The following is a 20,708-nucleotide window of genomic DNA, read 5'->3' as shown; positions in this document are numbered from 1 at the left end:
CCTTAGTTATATTCAGGTTAATTGATTGTTTAATAATTGAACATTCAAAACAGATTTAACATTGGAGGCTTTCACATAACAGTGCTCTTTTTCCATTTGCAATTCCTCATCCATGTTCAGGAGTCTTTAGTGCCTAAGGATAATTCTCTTTTCTTTGTGTGCAACAGCAGCCTCTAGTCTTTGCTAGGACTCTTCAGTCAATTGGGTATCCATTGAATAGCATCAATATTGTTGTAGTTGGTATTATAAAATTCTTTCAAGGTGCAGTCATCCTGCCTTCTTATGTGCTTTGTCTTGGTCTATGTTCCATAACTTTCAGAGTCAATTACTAGTTTTTGCTTTATACAGCTCTGATTGAAGTAATAACAGCCTGTTTTGGTAATGCCAATTGGAAGGGACCATGCTTAACTTACAACCATGTTAAAAAGAAATTCACTAGTGCAATCTCTTATCATTTTGCTTCCATTATATGGTTATTTTTAATGCATTATAATATTAGCTTACAGTTCAATCAATATAACCATGTATTCAGAAAACATTGATACTCTTCATTTCTTCCTACTGCCAATTCCATTGTCTCTGAAATAAATGTTCAATTTAGTATTACTTTTGTATAGTATATTCTAAACTTCTTAACTATAAATATATATATATATATATAGATAGATAGATAGATAGATAGATATAGATAGATAGATACAGATATGTTTTCACTATTTTCTAAAAGTATTACATCATCCTGTATATGACTTTTAAGAATTAAAGTCTATCAAAAACATTTCTTCAGTTGCTACATGCAAATATAATACATTATTTTTAAAAGCCTTAAGAGATGAACCAAAATTTTTCCTAATGTTTCTCTGCATCTTTGGATTATTGGTTAATAAAAAGTGATGACTTGTAAAATATCTATTTTCTGTCATTTTTAAAAATTTTCTTTGTGGATATATCATCTTTTTTATAATGTCCCAGTACTGTGTAAGAATAATATCCTTTTATGATTATACACAAAATATGAATGAAATTTAGCTTGTTGTTTTAAATAAAACCACCTCTATCCTTGATTAGATTTTTATCTGTTTTCATCTATCAAATTATATGCAAAGTGCCAATTAAAGCTGTGATTTTTACCATATTCTCCTTTCATTTCTAGTATGTTTTACCTTATGTAGAATGCATCCAAATTTTTGGTGCATAAGAATTAATGATTGCATTAATTTTTTAAAAGAAATATATCTTTTATTATTAAAATGATTCTCTTGAATCCATTCAATGTTTTTGGCCTTGAACTATACTTATATTTGGTATTATTATGATGACCCTCACTTTTTAAAAGCTGTTTTCCTGATGTAGCAACTTCTTTCATTATATAATATACCCTTGTATCTTTGATATATAATGATTTTTGGTGTTGTTATTTAATTATTTAAAAATTGATCTCTTAAAACCAGTCAAAATAAACCTAATATAGGGTGTTTTCATGTAACAGTGCTATTTTCCATTTGCTAGTCCTTGCTCATATTAAGGATTCTCAAACACTCAAGTGTAATTCCCAGATTATAAATGGAGTGTTTACTGTAAATCATTCTGACTTTTTAAAATCTTTTGATACGGAATTTAACCAAATTCATTTTTAATGATAATTTATAACCATATAGTTGTTTAAATTCATTCTGTCATATTTATGGTCATAATTTTATCATATATTTTATGTATTTCCATCCTTTGTCCATAATGTTTCAATTATCTTTTTTATTGCATTCTTCCACCCCTTCCAGGTAATTTCAAAATACTGTCTGTATTCCCTTTTTAATAACACTTAGTTTCTTAACTTGAATAATTTTGTACCTATATTTCTGACATGTCATGCCAAAATAAAATAAGATTACTCTTCCCACCAAGATGATTTACTCAACAAATTTCTCATCCTTTTCAAGCCAAGATAAAGTCTTTTTAAAATCAATAATTTGGTATTTGAGTCCTTGGCTACTGTTGTTTTCCCTAATGGCATCACTTCTCTACTTCACGTTACATCATCACTTAAATTACACTGAAATGTGCTAGGAGTGTAGCTTAGTGATAAGTTGCTTGCCTAGTGTGCTCTGGGTTCTATCCTAAATGTGTTAAAAACATTTACATTTCCACTATTATTGACCCAGAGAACTTAACCAAAAATCTTAGAGTTTACTGTATATCATTTCTCTGTATCCTTTATTTCCCCTTGTTGTGAAATCTCTTATTATAGATTTTTTTCTTTTTTGTATATTAGGCATTAGAGTTATATATAATAGTGGGGTTGATTTTGACATAATCATACATGCCTGAAACGTTAGTTACTCCATTTCAGTCCCTGTACTTCCTCTTCTCCACCCTCCTGCCTCTCCTTGTTCCTCCTGCCTTTACTGGTCTTCCATCTATTTATTTTTAATTTGGTTAGGATGCTTGAGAAATTTCCTCACAAAAACAAATTAGAATGTGTATTTGTTAAATCTTCAATTTTCAAAGTGTTCTTTGTCTTTGTTGGGTAATAACAGAATTCTTGAATTTCTCTCCTGTATTTTCAATGGGTGCTATAAATTGTGTACCACCATCCTCTGGTTTTCCTGTTTTGCATTTTTACTGTTTCTTAACTTTCAGGGAGAAGTCTAATTCTAGCCCAAGTCTCATTTTGTGCACTTATACTCCACTTTCTCTAAAATTCTGTAAGGTACTACATATTTCACCCCTTAAAGTTCATAAATTTAGGAAATGATTCAGTATATTTCTATTTATGTGCCTTTACTTATTCTGTAATCTTTCTTAGTACTTGGATAACACTTTTAGATTTCACAAGTCAACTTTTTATCTCAGGGAATTTCCCTTCATGATTATTGCTTTTATCTGCTTTCTTTTGTCAATCTGGTACTGTCCTCTAAGTCTGTCGTTGATTATTAGGATTTCTATTTCTTTCAATTTTTCTTTATGTTGTAGAATACATCCTTTCCTCTGGTTTATTCTCCAAAACTCAAAATTTATTTTTATTAATAACCATTCTCTTTTTTCAAATCATCTAATGAACTTTTAAATACAAGATAATAAGCTTCCTGAACTCTAATGATATTTTTTAAACTTTCTCATTTTTATTAAGTCATTCTTCTATTTCTTCTAGTGCATTTCTTCTATGGACTTTCAATTTTGTCTAATTTCTTCAAATCCTTGTAACCCTGGAAGTAACCTGTCATTTTTTTTTTTGGGGGGGGGTATTTATTTATTTATTTATCATCTCATGCTTAAATCAAAGAGTTTGAGATGTCTTAACACAAGAAAAATTCAGGGTGAGGGTTTTGATGTATACTGAGTGATTGAGAAGCAACAAAGATAATGTAAGTATTTTTTTCCTGGTACGCAATAGTTTAACAATCTGAGACCTCTCCAGAAAAAGTATGTATCGGAAAACATCTCTGATGCCATGAATGGGGGTTGGAGGTAAGGCTGTTCTAAGCCACTTGGTACAGCCACTGTTCAGTAATGCTCACATGAAAAACTAGCCAGTATCAATCCATTCTTGGGTCAAGTAGATCTTCTTAAATGAGTGGTATCCCAGAAATCATACCACATACACATCCGAAAATCATCAGAGATTATCGTTGTGTCAATCAAAATCCTTTTTCTTTCACTTCTCTAATAGGCCATATTTAGTGACTGAAATTCTACCAAGTTACTAATTTATGTTAATTCATTGAAAATTCTTATTAAAATGCAAATGTTGTCCTTTGAAGGATAACACTTTAAACCACTATAAGCCATTAACACATTTTCAAGATTCAGTTTATCAGTTTAATTAGATAGTAATTGAGCTTGCCCCTGAGGAATTAAGTAAATTTGATGATGCAGAATGGAAGAATCAACATGAGGCAGGTCAATGAGCAGGTCCATCCAGACCTTTAATACAGGACACTATACATGTCTGGCCTCCTAGAAGTATTATATACTTAAAGACTGGCAAATTCAGCTTTCCTTGCAGATCTCTGACAGTCAGCCTGGATCTAAAAATTCATTCTAACTTTGGAAAACAAATATTTGTATAAAAGATGATTTTCTATAAAATTTTACATTGATTAGTTTATGTATTTTTAGTGAAATTTTTAACAAGAGAGGTAAAATAACCTTATCACATTTTGTTGATCAATCAATTAATGAAAATTTGGGGTTGATACCCCCCTTTTGTTGTTACATAAGTTTACATAAGCAAATTTTTTACATGGTGGAATAAGTGGAAGGAGATTATCAAAGACTGAACTTTTTCTCATTGCTGTTTTCTCTATGTAGGGTCATAACAAAATTGTTTGGACCCATTAGACTCAATATTCAAAGACTTTCTCCCAATGACTTAATTAAAACCTGCAAGTCCAAGTACTGTTGGAATACTAGTACTCTCATATCCTTTGTGTGTATACAAAATACTGAACATGGCTGAGTAAACCCTTAGTGATTTAATTTGTACCATATTTTTGTTTCTTTTTTCTAAATGCTTTTAACATTTGAAATGTTCCCCCCTATAAAGTAATCATTTTTTTTTATTTTTGCAAAAATTTAATTGTTTGCTTTGCTTTTTTCTCTGTACAAAATCTATGAAGGTTCCAGGGGAAATAAATAAAAATAGTCCATCTTTTTTTATTACTCTGGAAGTATCTCTGGAAGGAAACTTGTATTTCTCTGACAACTTTGAGACTAAGAGAAGGGACCATTTATCTAAGATGACTTAAGTCATTTCCATTTCATTCATTAAGCACCAGAAGCTACTTAAGGCCTGGAATCTTATTTGGGTTTTAACCAACATTATATTATTACTTTTAAACATTCTACAATAGTTAAGAATGTCCTTTAACTCCCCTTTTTCTTTTTATAAAATTTATGTATTTTAATTTATTATACATGACAGCAGAATTCATTTCAGTTCATATTACAAATATAGAGCACAATTTTTCATGCCTCTGGTTGTACACAAAGTATAGTCACACCATTCATGTCTTCATACATGTACTTAGGGTGATGATGTTCATCTCATTCCACCATATTTCCTACCCCCATGCAACCTCCCTTCCTCTCCCTCCCCTTTTCCCTATCCAAAGTTCCTCCATTCCTCCCATGCTCCCTGCCCCCATTATGGATCAGCATCCACATATCTGAGAAAACATTTGACCTTTGGTATTTTGGGATTGGCTTACTTCACTTAGCATGATATTCTCCAACACCATCCATTTACCAGCAAATGCCATGATTTTATTTTCTCTCAATCCTGAATTTGTGTATATATACCACAGTTTATTTATCTATTCATCTATTGAAGGGGATCTAGGTTGGTTCCACAATTTAGCTATTGTGAATTGTGCTGCTATAAACATTGATGTGGCTGAGTCATTGTAGTATGCTGTTTTAAAGTCCTTTGAATATAAACTTAGTGGGATAGCTGGGACATCCCTTTTTCATGAAGTTTTAGTATATACCTATATATTTTAATATATACCAATATATATCTGTGCTCTAGTGGAATCTTTGGTTTTGCATCAGAGTAAAATAAAAGAAAATCACCAAACTTGGAGAAAAAAGAATATGATAAGATATAAATTAACAGATTTTCCTATCATGATTCAATTTATTAATAAATAATTGTATTTTGAGGATTCAACATCTATATGTTAGCACTATAAAATAAAACGATGACCCCATCACTATATTAATTTTATATAGACAATATACTTTATTAGATTCTAAATGCATTGACATATTTTCTGTGTAGCATATTTATATGAGATATATTGATATTGTAAGGCATATGTCTTAATAATATGGCATATAATACATTTTTCTTCTTAAATATCTTTGACCTCATAACTCATAAATGGGCCACTAGCCACAATGCATTTGAAGGGAAGACGTTCTTTAAATCATGGAGGAAGACATTTTCTGTTAAAAATCCTGATATAATGCATCATTTCTTTCAAAACAAAATTGCCTTTATCTCATGCAGTTATGTGACCCTTCAAGAAACAAATTTTAAGTAATGGAAAAATGTGATAACTCAACTTTCAGAGAAACTAAAGTTTAGTTAAAACTTTATAACTGATGCCTATGCCTACTTACATAGCTCAAACTCTCAAAACCATTTTGACTTCAACTTTAGTTCATACAAATCATAGTTGTGTTGTATAATAATCCTTTTTAAGTATTGATTAAACTTTCTATTTTTAAATAAAAATAGGCAATTTTGGACTTTTGACCTTTGTTACTAGAAAGTAGGATAGTGTATTCATTTGGGTATATATAGTTAAAATGAAAATGAATAGAGAGAAATAAAAATGAATTAGTATGGGTATAGCACTTCCTAATGATGCATGAATATCTATAATGATATAAGATGGTAAAGAATGTTACCAAAAGCAAGTTAATTTTCAAAAGGTTAACCAGGATTTGTACATATCAGAATTCAGGAGGATATAATTATTCAAGGCAGAATTAATGAAATTCAAATGAAAAGGTTTAATCTCAATATGAGTGCATGGGTTTTGCATAAAGAAGAGAAAATGAACATGATACTTCCAATTACACTGATTTTTAATAACTTTCTAAAATTTTTATTAAACCAAACTGGAAATTATTCAGTAGATATAATTTATTCATTATAAACATGCATAACTGTGTCAAAAAGAATGATATACTTTTGTTAGGGGTGTAAAGGGATTGAGTCCACAGGCACTTAACCACTGAGCCATATCCCCATCCCCTTTTTAATTTTTTATTTGGAGACAGGTTCTCACTAGGCTGCTTACAGTCTCGCTAAATTGCTAAGGCTGGATTGGAACCTGTGATACTCCTGCATTAGCCTCTGGAGCTGCTGGGGTTACAGGCATGCACCACTGTGCCCAGCAAAATATACTTTTGAGGAATAAATAGTAAACTAGATCTCCAAATGTCTGACTCTCTTGATTTAATTTTTGGCAATTTCTTGTATATGAAAATTATGATATGTTCCTATATATTAAAATTATCATATGTATTAGAATATTATAATAAATTAGAATATTATAAAAATTGAAATTTTATAAAACATTTTTCTTGAAACTGAGTTGATAGTTTCATAGTAATGTCAGAGTTATTTTGAATATATGTATTTCTCCCCAAATTTCACATAATCCTACTTTAGTTTTCTCTATTTGGTTGATCTGTACTACTTAACATGTGTTATCTATTATCACTGGATGCTATATATCAAGATAGTAGAACAGAAAAATCCTCCCATAAATAAGTATTCATTAAATATATGGAATGCATATTTGCTCTTCTGGGTTTATTTTATAAAATATAGCTGAATCCGTGACCAAAGGTAATTTTAATAAGAGACATTTTAGGAATTAAAGGCATACTAATATATTTTTGGTAAGAGGAAAAAGATTATTTAATTAGCAGTAGTTTAGGACAGCAAAAATTGTAATGGTTTTCTCAATCAGATCTTTTCTAAAGTAAAAGATTCCACCTTTCCTTTTCTTTGGTCTTATCAATTGTAAAGGTTTAAATATTTCTAAATGTTCCAGAAAAACTCTTCATGCTGTATTTGAGCATAGGATGGACAGGATGTGGCATGATTAGTCCATTTATTTTCATTTATTGCTCCAAGACCTATCTCTGATGATCTTGAAAATGATCTCAATATGCATATTAATAGAACTTTCTATAAAATGGCCAATGTTTCTTTGAAGGGTATCATAATAAGGTTAATAAAGGCTTCAGTTTTAAAGAATATTTTTAAAATAACAAAAATTGTTTCTAGAACCAGATGTAAAATTTCAATTATTTGAAAATTTGGGTATTTGAATAGATGCCTTATGATGTGACCCTAAAAGAATATTCCATTGAGACAGAGGTGAAAATGCTTTTTATTTTGATGTGTTTTTTCAGTGTTTATTATGAAGGGGAAAATGTACATTAATTTGTAGGCAATAAAAAAAAATCTATGTCAGACACATGTGATCAAGTAGAGAAAAGCTTAACAAATGAGAAGCCAGAGGACAGTGTGCTGCAGATATTCTCAGAGCCCTAGTTTGGAACTGCAGCTGACCTTAGATATTTTTTGCTGAGACTCAGCATTCCAGTCTTCAGAGCTGTGTGGTTAACACTAATTATTAAAGTAAAACTCATTTAAAGTTCCTCTGTGCAAATTAAAATATAATTAACTACAAATGCCAAAGAAGTAGAAATTTGGGTTTTAAACCTTTTTTCAGAAAGTGAATCTAAGTTAGTAGTCATATGTTAGTTTTAGTGTCTCCTTTCTTTATTGTATTTAGCTTCTCACTTCCTTGCAATCTATAATTCATAATTACTATGTTTATAAGGCACCAATATGCATCTAAATAGCTGAGATTATGCCACATCTTGGTAATGAACATTAAGAAAACTGCATATCAATAAAAAAACAGAAAAAAAAGATATGAAGAACTGTCAATTATTTTTCTTTTAAGAAAAAATAATGAGAATAAACATCAAAACCTTTTGGAATTCACACATTTTTTAATGAGACTCAGAAGTTCTTTAAATATTTTGAAGTTCTGTCTAATTCACAAACAACATCTTGGTTAATACAACAAAATAATTATTAAAAGAAAAAATGTAATCTGTCCTCCACCCAACTCTGTCCCTAATAAAACTGTTCTCTAAAAGTAGAAATAAAATGCATTGCATTACAAACAAATGTAATTACATCATTATATAAAATGTTATAAGAATTATGCTTGTTATTGATGATGTAGGTTTTTATCTCAGGGGTTAAAGCAACTTATACAATTAAAAAACACAAATCTATTAGCTTGGAGATTTTGTTAAGAACAACATAGTCATCTGACTGATGGAATGCATGTGAGTTGCAATAACTTTGTTTGACTTGCTCTACTGACTCTAATACTTAAACTCCATGAGTCGGTGGATATTTTACACTCAAATACCCCCTGAATTTATATATAATATATATATGTGTGTATATATATATATATATATGTGTGTGTGTGTGTATATATGTATATATACATATATATGTGTATATATATGTTGTACATACATGCATATATATACATATATGTCTATATACACAGATATGTATGTATACATATATACATATACATAGATATATGTATACATACCAATACATATACATATACACATAGACCCCTGAATTTTATATATACACATATATATGTAGTGTGCATATGTATATGTGTATATACATGTATGCACATATATAACATCTACACATGTGATATATATATGTATGTACATATAAAAAATTCAGGGGGCTATGTGTATAAGTATAAATCTAGTTTTTAATTGTTAATGTTTGGTTTGTAATGGAGAATTTGAGAATTTGGATTTTGAAATCTATGCTGAAATGTTGAATTGTCTTCATCAAACTTTATCTCAAGTTTCTAATATCACTCAAAAAGCAAATTAGAAATGTATATATATTTCCATTGATCATGCAGAAACATGTGTCATGGATGTGATTATGATGTATACAATAAATCAATTTTGTAAAATGTATGACTATGTCACTTAAAGTTTAATCTGTGCAATTCTGTGAATTTGCTACATCATGATTAGATGAGACATCTAAATTATCATGTAAGTATTGAGTATAAAGAATCCTGGGCCAGGTAAATTAAAAGAAAATAAATTGATCAGCCTATAATTTTGACTCATGTTTGTGTAGGAGTCAGTCTGGGATCAAAAAGTCCATTTTATTATAATTATTGCAAAAATGAATATGGTCTTGTTGAAAAAGTCTGTGTAGTAATAAATGGCTGTGTTAGCATGCTTATTGTCCAGCTTTCCCCAGAGACCCTGCCACTTAAATCCTCAGCTGACCCTATCAACAGACAGGTGGCATTTGATCAATTCAAAACAAAGTTACTGGGAGAATAATTTCAATTACAAAAATGTTGCTGCCTATACTGTAGACAGAAGGGGGCAGAGGTCATCCATCTTTATAAATTTGCGTGCCAAATGGTATTTATTTCTTGCTCTTAAAAAGAATAGGAAAAGAGACACCACTTGCAAACCCTCAAAAAACTTTAAGCTGCAAATTCTGATCACTCCTAGCACTTGGATGCCAGTGAGGAAAGTGAAGATACAGAAAGAATTCTCTCTTAGATCTCAGGACACTCTGGAGTTCTTATTAAGATTTGAATTCCAGAGTCACCCTAATCATTTAGCATCTTAATTAGCTTAATTTAATAAGAAACTAACATTAATGAGTAGGGTTAAAAATCTGGGATTTGGGGTAAGGTTGGGCTGAATAGAAAATTACATACTAACTAAAACCACTTTATGACTCCTGTACATAAATCAAGAATAGGGAGGAATAAGGATAGAAATTGTTCCTTTGTTATAAATAAAACAAATGCAGAAACCTCACCCCACCCCACACCTAGATTTCCAGTAAGCTTAGAATTAAAAGGCAGCTGTAAACATTATTTTTTTAGGGTAAAACTATTCTCCTCTCAGCCTTATGACTGTTGGTCTTTCATCTTATATTCATGGTGCTAGTGTGTATGTATCTCTTATTATAAAGTGCTTCTAACATTTTTTTGAAGAGGGTATATAAACAATAAAACTATTTTACTAGAGTTATCATAATGAGTTTCTTTGTAATCCATTTTCAACCTTCTGTCAGCTATACACTGGAGGCTATAACAACTCAATGAATGACTTTTTATTATAAGAAGCTAAAAATATTATTCTTTTGTATATCTATACCAGCACACTCTCCGTGAAGAAACAATGGTGGTGATGACTGAAGACATGCCTTTGGAAATTTCTTATGTGCCTTCTACTTATCTGACTGAGATCACTCATGTCTCACAAGCCCTATCAGAAGTGGAACAACTTCTCAATGCGCCTGACCTCTGTGCTAAAGATTTTGAAGATCTTTTTAAACAAGAGGAGTCTTTGAAGGTAAAACAAAGCTCTTTCATTTAGATTTTACAAGATGATCACATCGGTCATTTATATTACCAGAATAATTGGCTTAAATTGTATACACAATGAAGGTATTTTTATTTACTCATGGAATACTTGTTTTTTAATGTTTTTTTTTATTCCTGCATTATAGTTATATATAATAGTTGGGTTCATTTTGACATAATCATAAATTTTTATAACAATTCTAAAAATATAGAATGGGTAGCTTGAGTAATAAGGTATAGAAATTGAAACATAAATTAGAAATGATCTTTTATAATATTTAGGGTCAAGATGCTTTCCAAAACAAAGTTTTTGGAGGTACCCAGGGCAGAAAGTGTTCACAAAAAGCAAGCTTTGATAGAGAAACATTTCATTTCCAACCAATATTTTACTTTGTTTTCCCCAAAAAGGCAAGTTAGATGAGATTTAAAGTTGTATGTTATGTGTTGTTTTCATTTTTAAAATTTCCACTTATAATATAGATATTTTATTTTAAATAAATGTCAACACATATGCTATAATATAGGAAATGTAAATAGAAATCAATTAACTATTTTAAAACTACCAGCCGAAGGCTACTCCCAAATACAGCTTTTTTCTTTCAAACTAATAACAGCATGTTACTGAATTCTGAACCAAGACAAATAATGGTGAGGGAATATGCAATGAATTTTAGAAGACAGTGTCTGAAGATAAATAAATGTAGTATGAAGAAAATGTACATAATAATGTGTGTCTTCAAGATAATTTTTGTGATCATACATTTCACACTCAAAATGAAATATTATAGCATAACCAGAGCTTGGTATTTTTTAGTGCAAACAGCACAAGAATGTAGACAGAAGATGAGTTTGCTATCATCAGTACATATTAGTGAAATGATTTCTTAGGAGCTCATTCCATGTCACACATTTGTATGCCTAAGTACACAAATAGATAATGCTGTTTGTTTTGGAAATTGGTGTTTCAATATCTCGAATGACTTGACTTTAATATCTTATATCAAATAAGCTATAAAATTACAGAATAAAAATAAGAGCTATATGTATCTCTGGAACTAGTCCTTTCTTTTCAATATTGTGCTGTTTCTTATTCTTTTTGAAGTAAAAGTGAAATCACTTATGGTTCCAGTGAAGAAAAGAAATCCAGTCAATTGATAAAGGAGTAATGCCATCATACCTGTCATTACTCACACTAACTAAATTTTTATATCAACACAGTTTCTAAATGCATCATTGTCATTGTCATTTGATATGTGAATCACTGCTAATCAGCTAATATTCATTCATTTTGTAGACATGGTGGTCAGGAGACTAGTGACCCTGCATTATAGTTATATATAATATAACTATATTTAGTTATACCCTAAATATCATTGTGTCCGTGCATCTTAACCTGGCACACTTAGAATGACAGGTCCATGGCTAAACTCATAGTTAGCAATTTGTTCATACTGATAAATTTAATATTAGTATAGTTGACACTAAATGTAATAGTATTGATTACTGTGTTTGTAAGGAGCTATTACTGCAAGTTGAATTTAGCTAGGTTATTGAATCCTCATGAGATGCAGTTGTGGGTATAATTCCATCTCTCAACAAAATTTCTGCAGCAGGCAAATGGGCTTACTACCTTCATGGACTTTTTGAAGTGGGATAGTTTTGAGTTCAGTTATTTCAATGAATATGTATTTCCTCTTAAAGGCATTCATCACTGTCATTATACAGTAGTAAAAATAGAAAAGTAGTACATACATTGTACAGCTATTGGTTGGGAACTTTCAAAATTAGATTGCAGTTAATTTTATTTTTGACAGAAGTGCATGGATCAAATCACATAAGTATAGTAGGTAATGCTGTGGTGTAATATACATGTTCAGTGAAGGTACAGTGCAACAAAAATATTGTGTAATAAGTTAAAATAATTATTTTCTGAACAAAACATAGCTAAATTAGTACCCCACTAGATATATTAAACATAAAAGTTATCTAATCATTTGGACAGAGATTATATAGATGCCTACCTATATCTGAAAATCTTCATTAACAGCTAATACACTAGCTAAGGTATAACTAAAGATGAGTGAGAAACAATACACGTAAGTAATATTTATTCTTATTTCAGAGCCAATATTAGCATTGCTAATCAATTGTGATTCTTATATGTAAGAAGTTAATAGTATTCATAACATAGACAATGTCACCATAATTTAGAAACAATTAAAACCTTTGAAAGTTTTAGATTCTATTAGGAATAACTTGTACTTTGTATTTTAAGAAAAACATTGTCTTAATAAAATGTACCAAAATAAAATTTCTAGGTTAAATTACCAAATCATGTTTTGAAATATTTCATATAAAGCATGAACATAGAAATGTTTGCATTACAGCTTTAACTTACCAAAAGTTTTGCACCAAAGGCTTTTAATAATCAAAATCTCATCATGAAAGTAGAAATTATCCATTTAGGAGTCCAAAACAAAATAATTTATCCTAATGTCTCTGTATAACTGATTTTACTGAAAGTTTCCATTTCATTGGTGTATGATACAACACACTCTTGGGACCTCAGACATACCTTTTCCTCACTCAGCTTTCCCTGAACTCTGACTCTTTGCCTTCATTTTCTTTCTAGTCATCAAAGCCTAGATGTTTCTAGGAGTTAAATCTTAGCATGTTCACAATTTCCAGCAAATCTCTAGCCATAAGTGATGGCTTTGATGAATAAGCACCCTTCAGTTGGGTTAACCCAACATTCAGAATCAGAACAGAGATCCCATTTCACTTAGCAGAAATCTGCCTCATATTATGTTCTTTACTCCCTCTCTTAACCAACTCCCTTGTCACTGTTTCCTAGGATCATTTCCAAAATGAATTAATTGCATGCATATTCTTGTTTTAGGGTCAGCTTGTAGGAGAACTTTTACTAGGGCAATTATAAAAAATAGTAATAATAAAGGCATATACCCTGTAGAATAAACACTTGTCAATAGAAATCCTTGGAAATCCTTTATGCCACTAGTGTAGAATTCCCCAAATATGAACCTAGCTTATAAGGATGCAAAGTAGGCTTTATTTTTTGCTATAATGAGAATCAACCTAGGTACTCAAGTTTTAATAACTTACCTCTATTTACTTGCTTAATTCTGCCCAGAAATCTATGACGTATTGAAGCTAATATAACCATTTTATACATGAAAAAGTAAATAAATATAAAGTAAGCAGGCAAAGTTGACCTCACTAGTATTAGTGAAGCCAGGACTTTAACCCAAGCAAAACAACCCCAAAATCTCTGCTCTTAGCTACCTTTCATGTAGTTATTTCTAGGGTGTTATGTTGAGCATAGTGAAGGCAAATGTGGATAAAATAAGGTAGAATATTAAGTCTGTCATGCCCAATTCAAAGGAAAATATCCTAGAATCTAGTTCTAGATGATTTGATGTCAACTTAGAAAGATTCCATAAAAGAAAGGAAGAAGGGGAGAAGGAAAGGTATAAGAAAATAAAGAAAAACAAGTAAATAAAGGGAAATAAAGAAGCCATTCATGCATCATTTCAATTGGCTTATTTAAATTGATGATAGTATAGATGCTGTATTGTGGATAAAATAAGCTGTATTTTTGGTAGACAGGTGTGTTAGCCAGATATTCATTGCTGTGTTCAAAATATCTGAAATAATCAACTTAAAAGAGGAAAGCTTTAATTTGGCTCATTGTTTCACAAGTTGCAGTACATGTTCAACCAGTAGCATTGCTTTGAGCTTGAGGTGAGGAGAATATCATAGTGCAGGGCATGGCAGAGGAAAGCTTCTCAGCTTAAGCTAGCTGGAAAGGAGAGGGTATGGGAAGACAGACAGATAACAGAGAACACAAAGAGAGAAATAAAAGGAACAGGGACAAGTGAACCTACTTGCTCCAACCATGCTTCACCTGCCTAAAGTTTTTACTGCCTCCAAGAAGTCCATTCAGCTATCATTAATCTGCTTACAAGGTCAGAGGCCTCATGATCTAATCACTTCCGCAAAGCACCACCTCTGAACATTGCTTTATTAGAGACCAAGCCTTCAACACATAAGACTTTGGGGGACATTTTAAATCTAAACCATGCTATCAAGAGTGTGACAAGAATAATGAACATATGAAGAAAGCTCACAGGTGAGAGCAGAGGACTTGTTCCTAATATATACTTTAAGTAGGATCAAGAAATAAAGGCAGCCCTTGTTCAACCAAAACTGCACAAGGAAGAACTGGTAGTAAACTCAAAAAGCAAAGGTGTTCAAATTTTATGGATGGCTATTGAGACTTATAATGAGTTGATAGGATAAGTAGTAATATAAGGAGTGAGAATTTATCTTTTCCAAAATATTTATTAAGTTCTTGCTATGTGCCAGGCATTATTTCTATGTGCTTAAAAAATGGTGAACAAAACCAATGTATCTTTCCCTTTAGACAGTTTTTATTATAGTAGTAGGAGATAGAACATAAGGAAATAAACAATAAATAAATAAGTAAATATTGAATATTACAAGGTAATATATATTATTTTAAAAAAAACAACGTAGAGTTCAATAAGGGAATACAGGACCATTAAAAAGTTAGGAGTAGATGGAATGGCAAGAGATGGGTTTGTACTTTTAAATAGATTATAAAGGACATTTGAGCTAAACTGGAAGAAAATAAGGGAGTCAGCCCTGCTGTCTGGGTAGAGGAAACAAAGACCCAAATGTGGGAGTGAAATGTGGGAGTGAACCCTTCTTGATCAAGGAACAGCAAGAAAGCCAATGTAGCTGGAGTAAAGCATGATATGGAGAGGGAAATAGGGGATAAGATCATAGGCTTTTTGGGAGTCCCAATTATGGATGACCTAGTGGGATATTATAAAGATTACCTTTCACTCTGAGAGAGATGGGAGCCATTGTTGGTTTTGGAACAGGTGAGTGACATGATCTGATGTATGTTTTAATAGGATCACACTGACTCTTGCGTTGAGTATAGAAGTATACGGAACCAAGGGTAAAAGAAGAGTCCAGTTGAATGAGAGATAGATCCTGGTGGCTTGGACTAGGTAATAGTAAGAGAATGTTAGATTATGAAAACATTTTCAAAGTAAATATAGTGAATCTATACCTATATTTATATTGAACTTGAGAATATGTGAATAAAAAGACTTTTTCAGCAGATTTGGGCCCAAGTAGGAAAATGCTGGTGTTCCTTGAACTTGAAAGAGGATCTCTTGAAGATTGTAAAGTTTTTCTTTGATATTTTTGTCTTCTACATTTCAGTTTTTCTTTGAAGTAGGGACAAAAGTACTGGTAACCAAGATACTATAACCTGGTTAAGATCTTTTGCCTTTGGAATCTACTTCATGCTATTTTAGCACAAATTTAATAATGCCAATCACTTAAATGAAGACAACATTGCCATGAGCAAAGTGACTATTTTTATATTCTGGTACTAGGGGAAGTAGATAATAGCAGGAGGCACCATATGTACAAATCTGAACAAAATACCTGAAGGAAAATAAAAGAATGATTGTTTATGTGCATATTGTAATACAGGGCATGGTAGAAAAAGCATTGGATTTTTTATCAATTTAATAATGTAACAGCTGAAAGACTTTGCAGTTATTCTAAATTAAATAATCATGGATTGTATAAAATCTCAAAGCCAATTTTGATTACAAATGCCTTTTGAATTCTACTTAAAATTTCTCATTTAACAGTTTAGTACATGGAAAATGTAATTTTTATTAATGTATTATTACCACATTGTAAAACTGATCTTTCAGCCTATATATAAATATTTTGAATAATGTAATCAGCTAATGATTTCTCTGAGGAAAATTGAATTCTTTCAACTAGCACATTTATTTAGTTATAAATATTTTCTTCATCTGTATGATATGGGATATATTTGTTTGATTTGATATATATATATATATATATATATATATATATATTTCTGTACTACATATAAATATTAATTTATCAATTATATTATGAATCCTGCTTAAATCATTGGTAGAGTACCTAATTTTTCATGTATCTTATAGTGAAGAGATTATAAACATTATATTATGGACATATCTGGCTCATATGTATATGTGCTTTGATATTGTTTTCTTTTACATTTTATTCTTATCTCTCTTTTATAGAATATTATTTTTCCTTTCTCCCCACCATTATTTTATCATGTCCAACAGTTGTGCTACATTGATTTCTTGCTGCAATTTATTCCCAATTCAGCTAAAATATATTTTAAAAACTCACTCTTCTGGGCACAGTGGCACACATCTGTAATCCCAGAAACTTGGGAGACAGAGGCAGTAGGATAACAAGTTCTAGGGAACAAATCAGTGAGACCCTGTCTCAAAATAAAAGATAAAATAAAAAGGACTGTGGAAGTACCTCAGTAATAAAGCACTCCTGATTTCAATCACCAGTGCTAGGAGAAAAAGAAAAAGAAAAACTCACTCCTACTCCTTCCATTTTGCTAATGGAAATTAAAATTTAAAAATCATGAGGCTGATAGAAATTGTGAGGTTGCAACTTAGTTGTAGGGAGGTTTTCCTTCTATTCCTGAACTATTCAAGCTATGCTTTGACTACTTATGCTGCTATTTTTATCTGTGATGTATAATTAGTGATTCATTATTTGCATGAGGACAATATATCATTGTATGAAAAATATTTTGGAAAAAATACATAGTTATGCATACAAAGTATTTTCCACATGTAGATTATAATCTATGCAGAAAAAATTCTAAGGTCAACTTACTTTAGAGTCACAAAAAAGTAAATTTTCAAAAATCTTTAGAAGCTCAGGGAAACATAATTAATAAATCCTTTAATGCTTTTTGATTGAACATACTTCCCAATTTGATATGCCATTAATGTATTGCTTGGCAGCTGATGTTACATATTAAGTATAAGTTTTATATAGGGTATTACCTTCATCTTCCAGATAAAGACAAATTCCAGAAAGTGAGAATGAAGTAGAGTTTGAGTCTTTGGCACTCCAATTTCTCTTCTTCAATTTTAAGATGATCTAATTCCTAAAGGCTACTGCCAAAGGAGATACTAATGGGGTTTTCTATTTTTTTTCTTAGAATTAGAGGTTGTATGCCTCTTTGTTAACCAAGTTACAAAGTGTCTCAAGGCATTTATGATACCTTAAACTGCTCAAATCTATTATTTTCACCCTCCCCAAATGTGAAAATAATAGTTTAGTGCTTTATAAATCTAAAGCACATATGCATGCTTTTACAGGTATGTATACCCATTGTATGCTACATTTATCAAGATGATGATGATGATGAATCAGCCATAGCAAAAAATAAAATTTTCAGATTTTACAATGGATTGCAAAAGAGCCATCTACTCCTGACCTGTTCCCTGTGGTAACCAACATCCATCATATGCCCAACCACCAGGAGGAAAAAAAAATATCTTCTTTTTCTTCTTTAGTAAAGATGCATCTTCATCTCCTGTAACACTACCTGGCACCCAATAGACACTCAATGTATATCTCTTAAATGAATGTCTGACAGTCTGGCACATCCTAGAATGAACTCTGTGATAGAAAAGGACAGAGTAATGTTAGTCTATTGGTCCCAAGATTAAAAGAAAAAATAAAATTAGCCTCTTTTATATTATATCCTGAATCATCCTGGCATTTGATTTCTTTAAAAAATACGCAAATATCACCAGGAAGATATTTTAATTGGGTTCATACATGCTGAAATTTAAATCAATCATTGATGAAAGTATGTGGCAGGCAACCCATATATAATTCAAATATTACTAATATTTTTCCTAATCACTGAAATTGCATTATATGGCCATAACAAGCATTAGGCTAGAGAGTTTGTCAAAGCAAGGGATTTGAATCTAAAAGACTTGGATACTGAACCTGATTCTTAAAAGCTATGCACTTAGGCAAGTCAAATAAAATTGGTAAACCTCCTTTTTTTGGTACCAGGGATTGAACCCAGAGGTGCTCAATCACTGAGCCAAATTCCCAGCCCTTTTTATGTTTTATTTAGAGAGAGGGCTCACTGAGTTGCTTACGGCCTTACTAAATTGATGAGGCTGGCTTTGAACTCATGATCTTCCTGCCTCAGCCTCCCAAGCTTCTGGGAACACAGGCATGCACCACTGCACCCAGCTTAACCCTGTTTTCTCAGTATTGAAATTGAATCAATGACAATACCTGTCCAAGACTTCTTTATAATACTGTTGTGAAGATAGTGTGAATTTAAGTAAGATTATACAGAAATATTCTTATTGAAATTCATGACTATGTAAATTCCAAGGTTTGTGTTTTAATTAGCTTTTTCCTTGCTGTGACTAAAAGACCCAACCAGAAAAATTTTAGAGAAAGAAAAGTGTATTTGGGGGCTCATGGTTTCAGAGGTCTCAGCCCATGGACTGCCAGCTTCATTCCTCAGGTCTTGAGATGAGGCAGAACATTATGGCAGAAGAGTGTGGCAGAAGGAAGCAGTTAACATGATGACCAGGAAGCAGAGAGTGACTCCACTCTCCAGATAAAAAATATATATCCCAAAACCATGTACCTATGGCCCATTTCTCTTCCAGCCACATCCAACCTGCCTCTAGTTACAACTCAGGGATTAATTCACTGAAAATTTTTCCTTCAAACCTTCTTGCATTTTCTCACACATGGCTTTTGGTGGACACCACATCTAAAACATAACATTCAACCCCTGGCCCCCAAAAGCTCAACAATCATCTGAAAGCACAAAAGACATTTACTCCATTCTCAAGAGTCCCCACAGTCTTAACAGTTTGGAGATTGCTCAAAGTTCAAGTCCAAAGTCTTCTCTGAGGCTCAAGACAGTCTCTCATTGTGAGCTCCTGTAAAATTAAAAGGAGTTTACAAGTATAAAATATATAAAGATAGAGAATAAACATTTTCATTCATAAGAATAGGGACATAGAAATAAAGGATAGAATATGTACCCCAAAGCCCCCAATGACTGACCTCCTCCAGCCACACCCCACTTGCCTCCAGTTACTACCAGTTAATCCCATCAATGATTAATTCAATAATTATGTTCAAGCCATAACTCAGTCATTTCTCTTCCAAACCTTCTTATATCTTCTCACACGTGAGTTTTTTGGGGATATTACATCTAAACAATAACAATTTGTAAAATCCATATTGCTTTATCAAATATCCCCAAATCATAAAAATTAGTGTAAAATAAATTTCCATGTAAACAACTCTGAAAAATAAATTGCATTTAAGAATGTATTAAAACTTATATAATTGCATATTCATATTTTAAAACTTTAAATAAAATGTTAACAACCATATAAAATATACATAAAGGTATTTCCAGTGTTGGCATATAGGTTAAAGTTTAAAAAGTTTAAAAGAAGAGAACACATGTAGACTAAAAATGTTTGCTTTTGATAAAATTTCTCTCAGAGAATGTTATATATTTTCATTCACGTTTCTTCATCTCCAGAGCTATTTATTCAGGGGTAATAGTTTCCATTCACCTATCACTTTTATAATATTCATCTTAATATGCAAAAGTGCAAAATCTAAATCACGCCAAGTCTCCATGTATCATAATGTTCAACAAGAAGAGATTGTTGTTTTCTTGTTTGTTTGTATATTTCTTTCTTTATAGCTTTGCTTTTTAAATGAAATATGTAAAATTCATTTTTTCAATTTCTATTTCAGCAGTTCAAG

The 20,708-nt window shown here is 31.3% G+C and overlaps 1 protein-coding gene across 6 annotated transcripts in view; it reads left to right on the top strand.

Annotated features, from left to right (window-relative positions):
• The window catches only part of DMD (dystrophin), a gene marked incomplete at its 3' end in the record, with an annotated part of 2,539,585 nt that overhangs the window by 1,308,800 nt on the left and 1,210,077 nt on the right, over positions 1 to 20,708 (top strand). For all 6 annotated transcript variants that reach the window (XM_081277777.1, XM_081277778.1, XM_081277780.1 and 3 more), the window contains one exon: positions 10,786 to 10,980. In XM_081277777.1, the coding sequence (XP_081133903.1) occupies positions 10,786 to 10,980 (195 nt within the window). The remainder of the gene's footprint in view (positions 1 to 10,785; positions 10,981 to 20,708) is intronic.

This window comes from Spermophilus citellus, assembly GCF_964194105.1.
Source record: "Spermophilus citellus genome assembly, chromosome: X".
In the NCBI taxonomy this organism is placed as follows: domain Eukaryota; kingdom Metazoa; phylum Chordata; class Mammalia; order Rodentia; family Sciuridae; genus Spermophilus; species Spermophilus citellus.
Note: the sequence above shows the minus strand (reverse complement) of the source record. Positions and strands in the feature narration are given on the sequence as shown.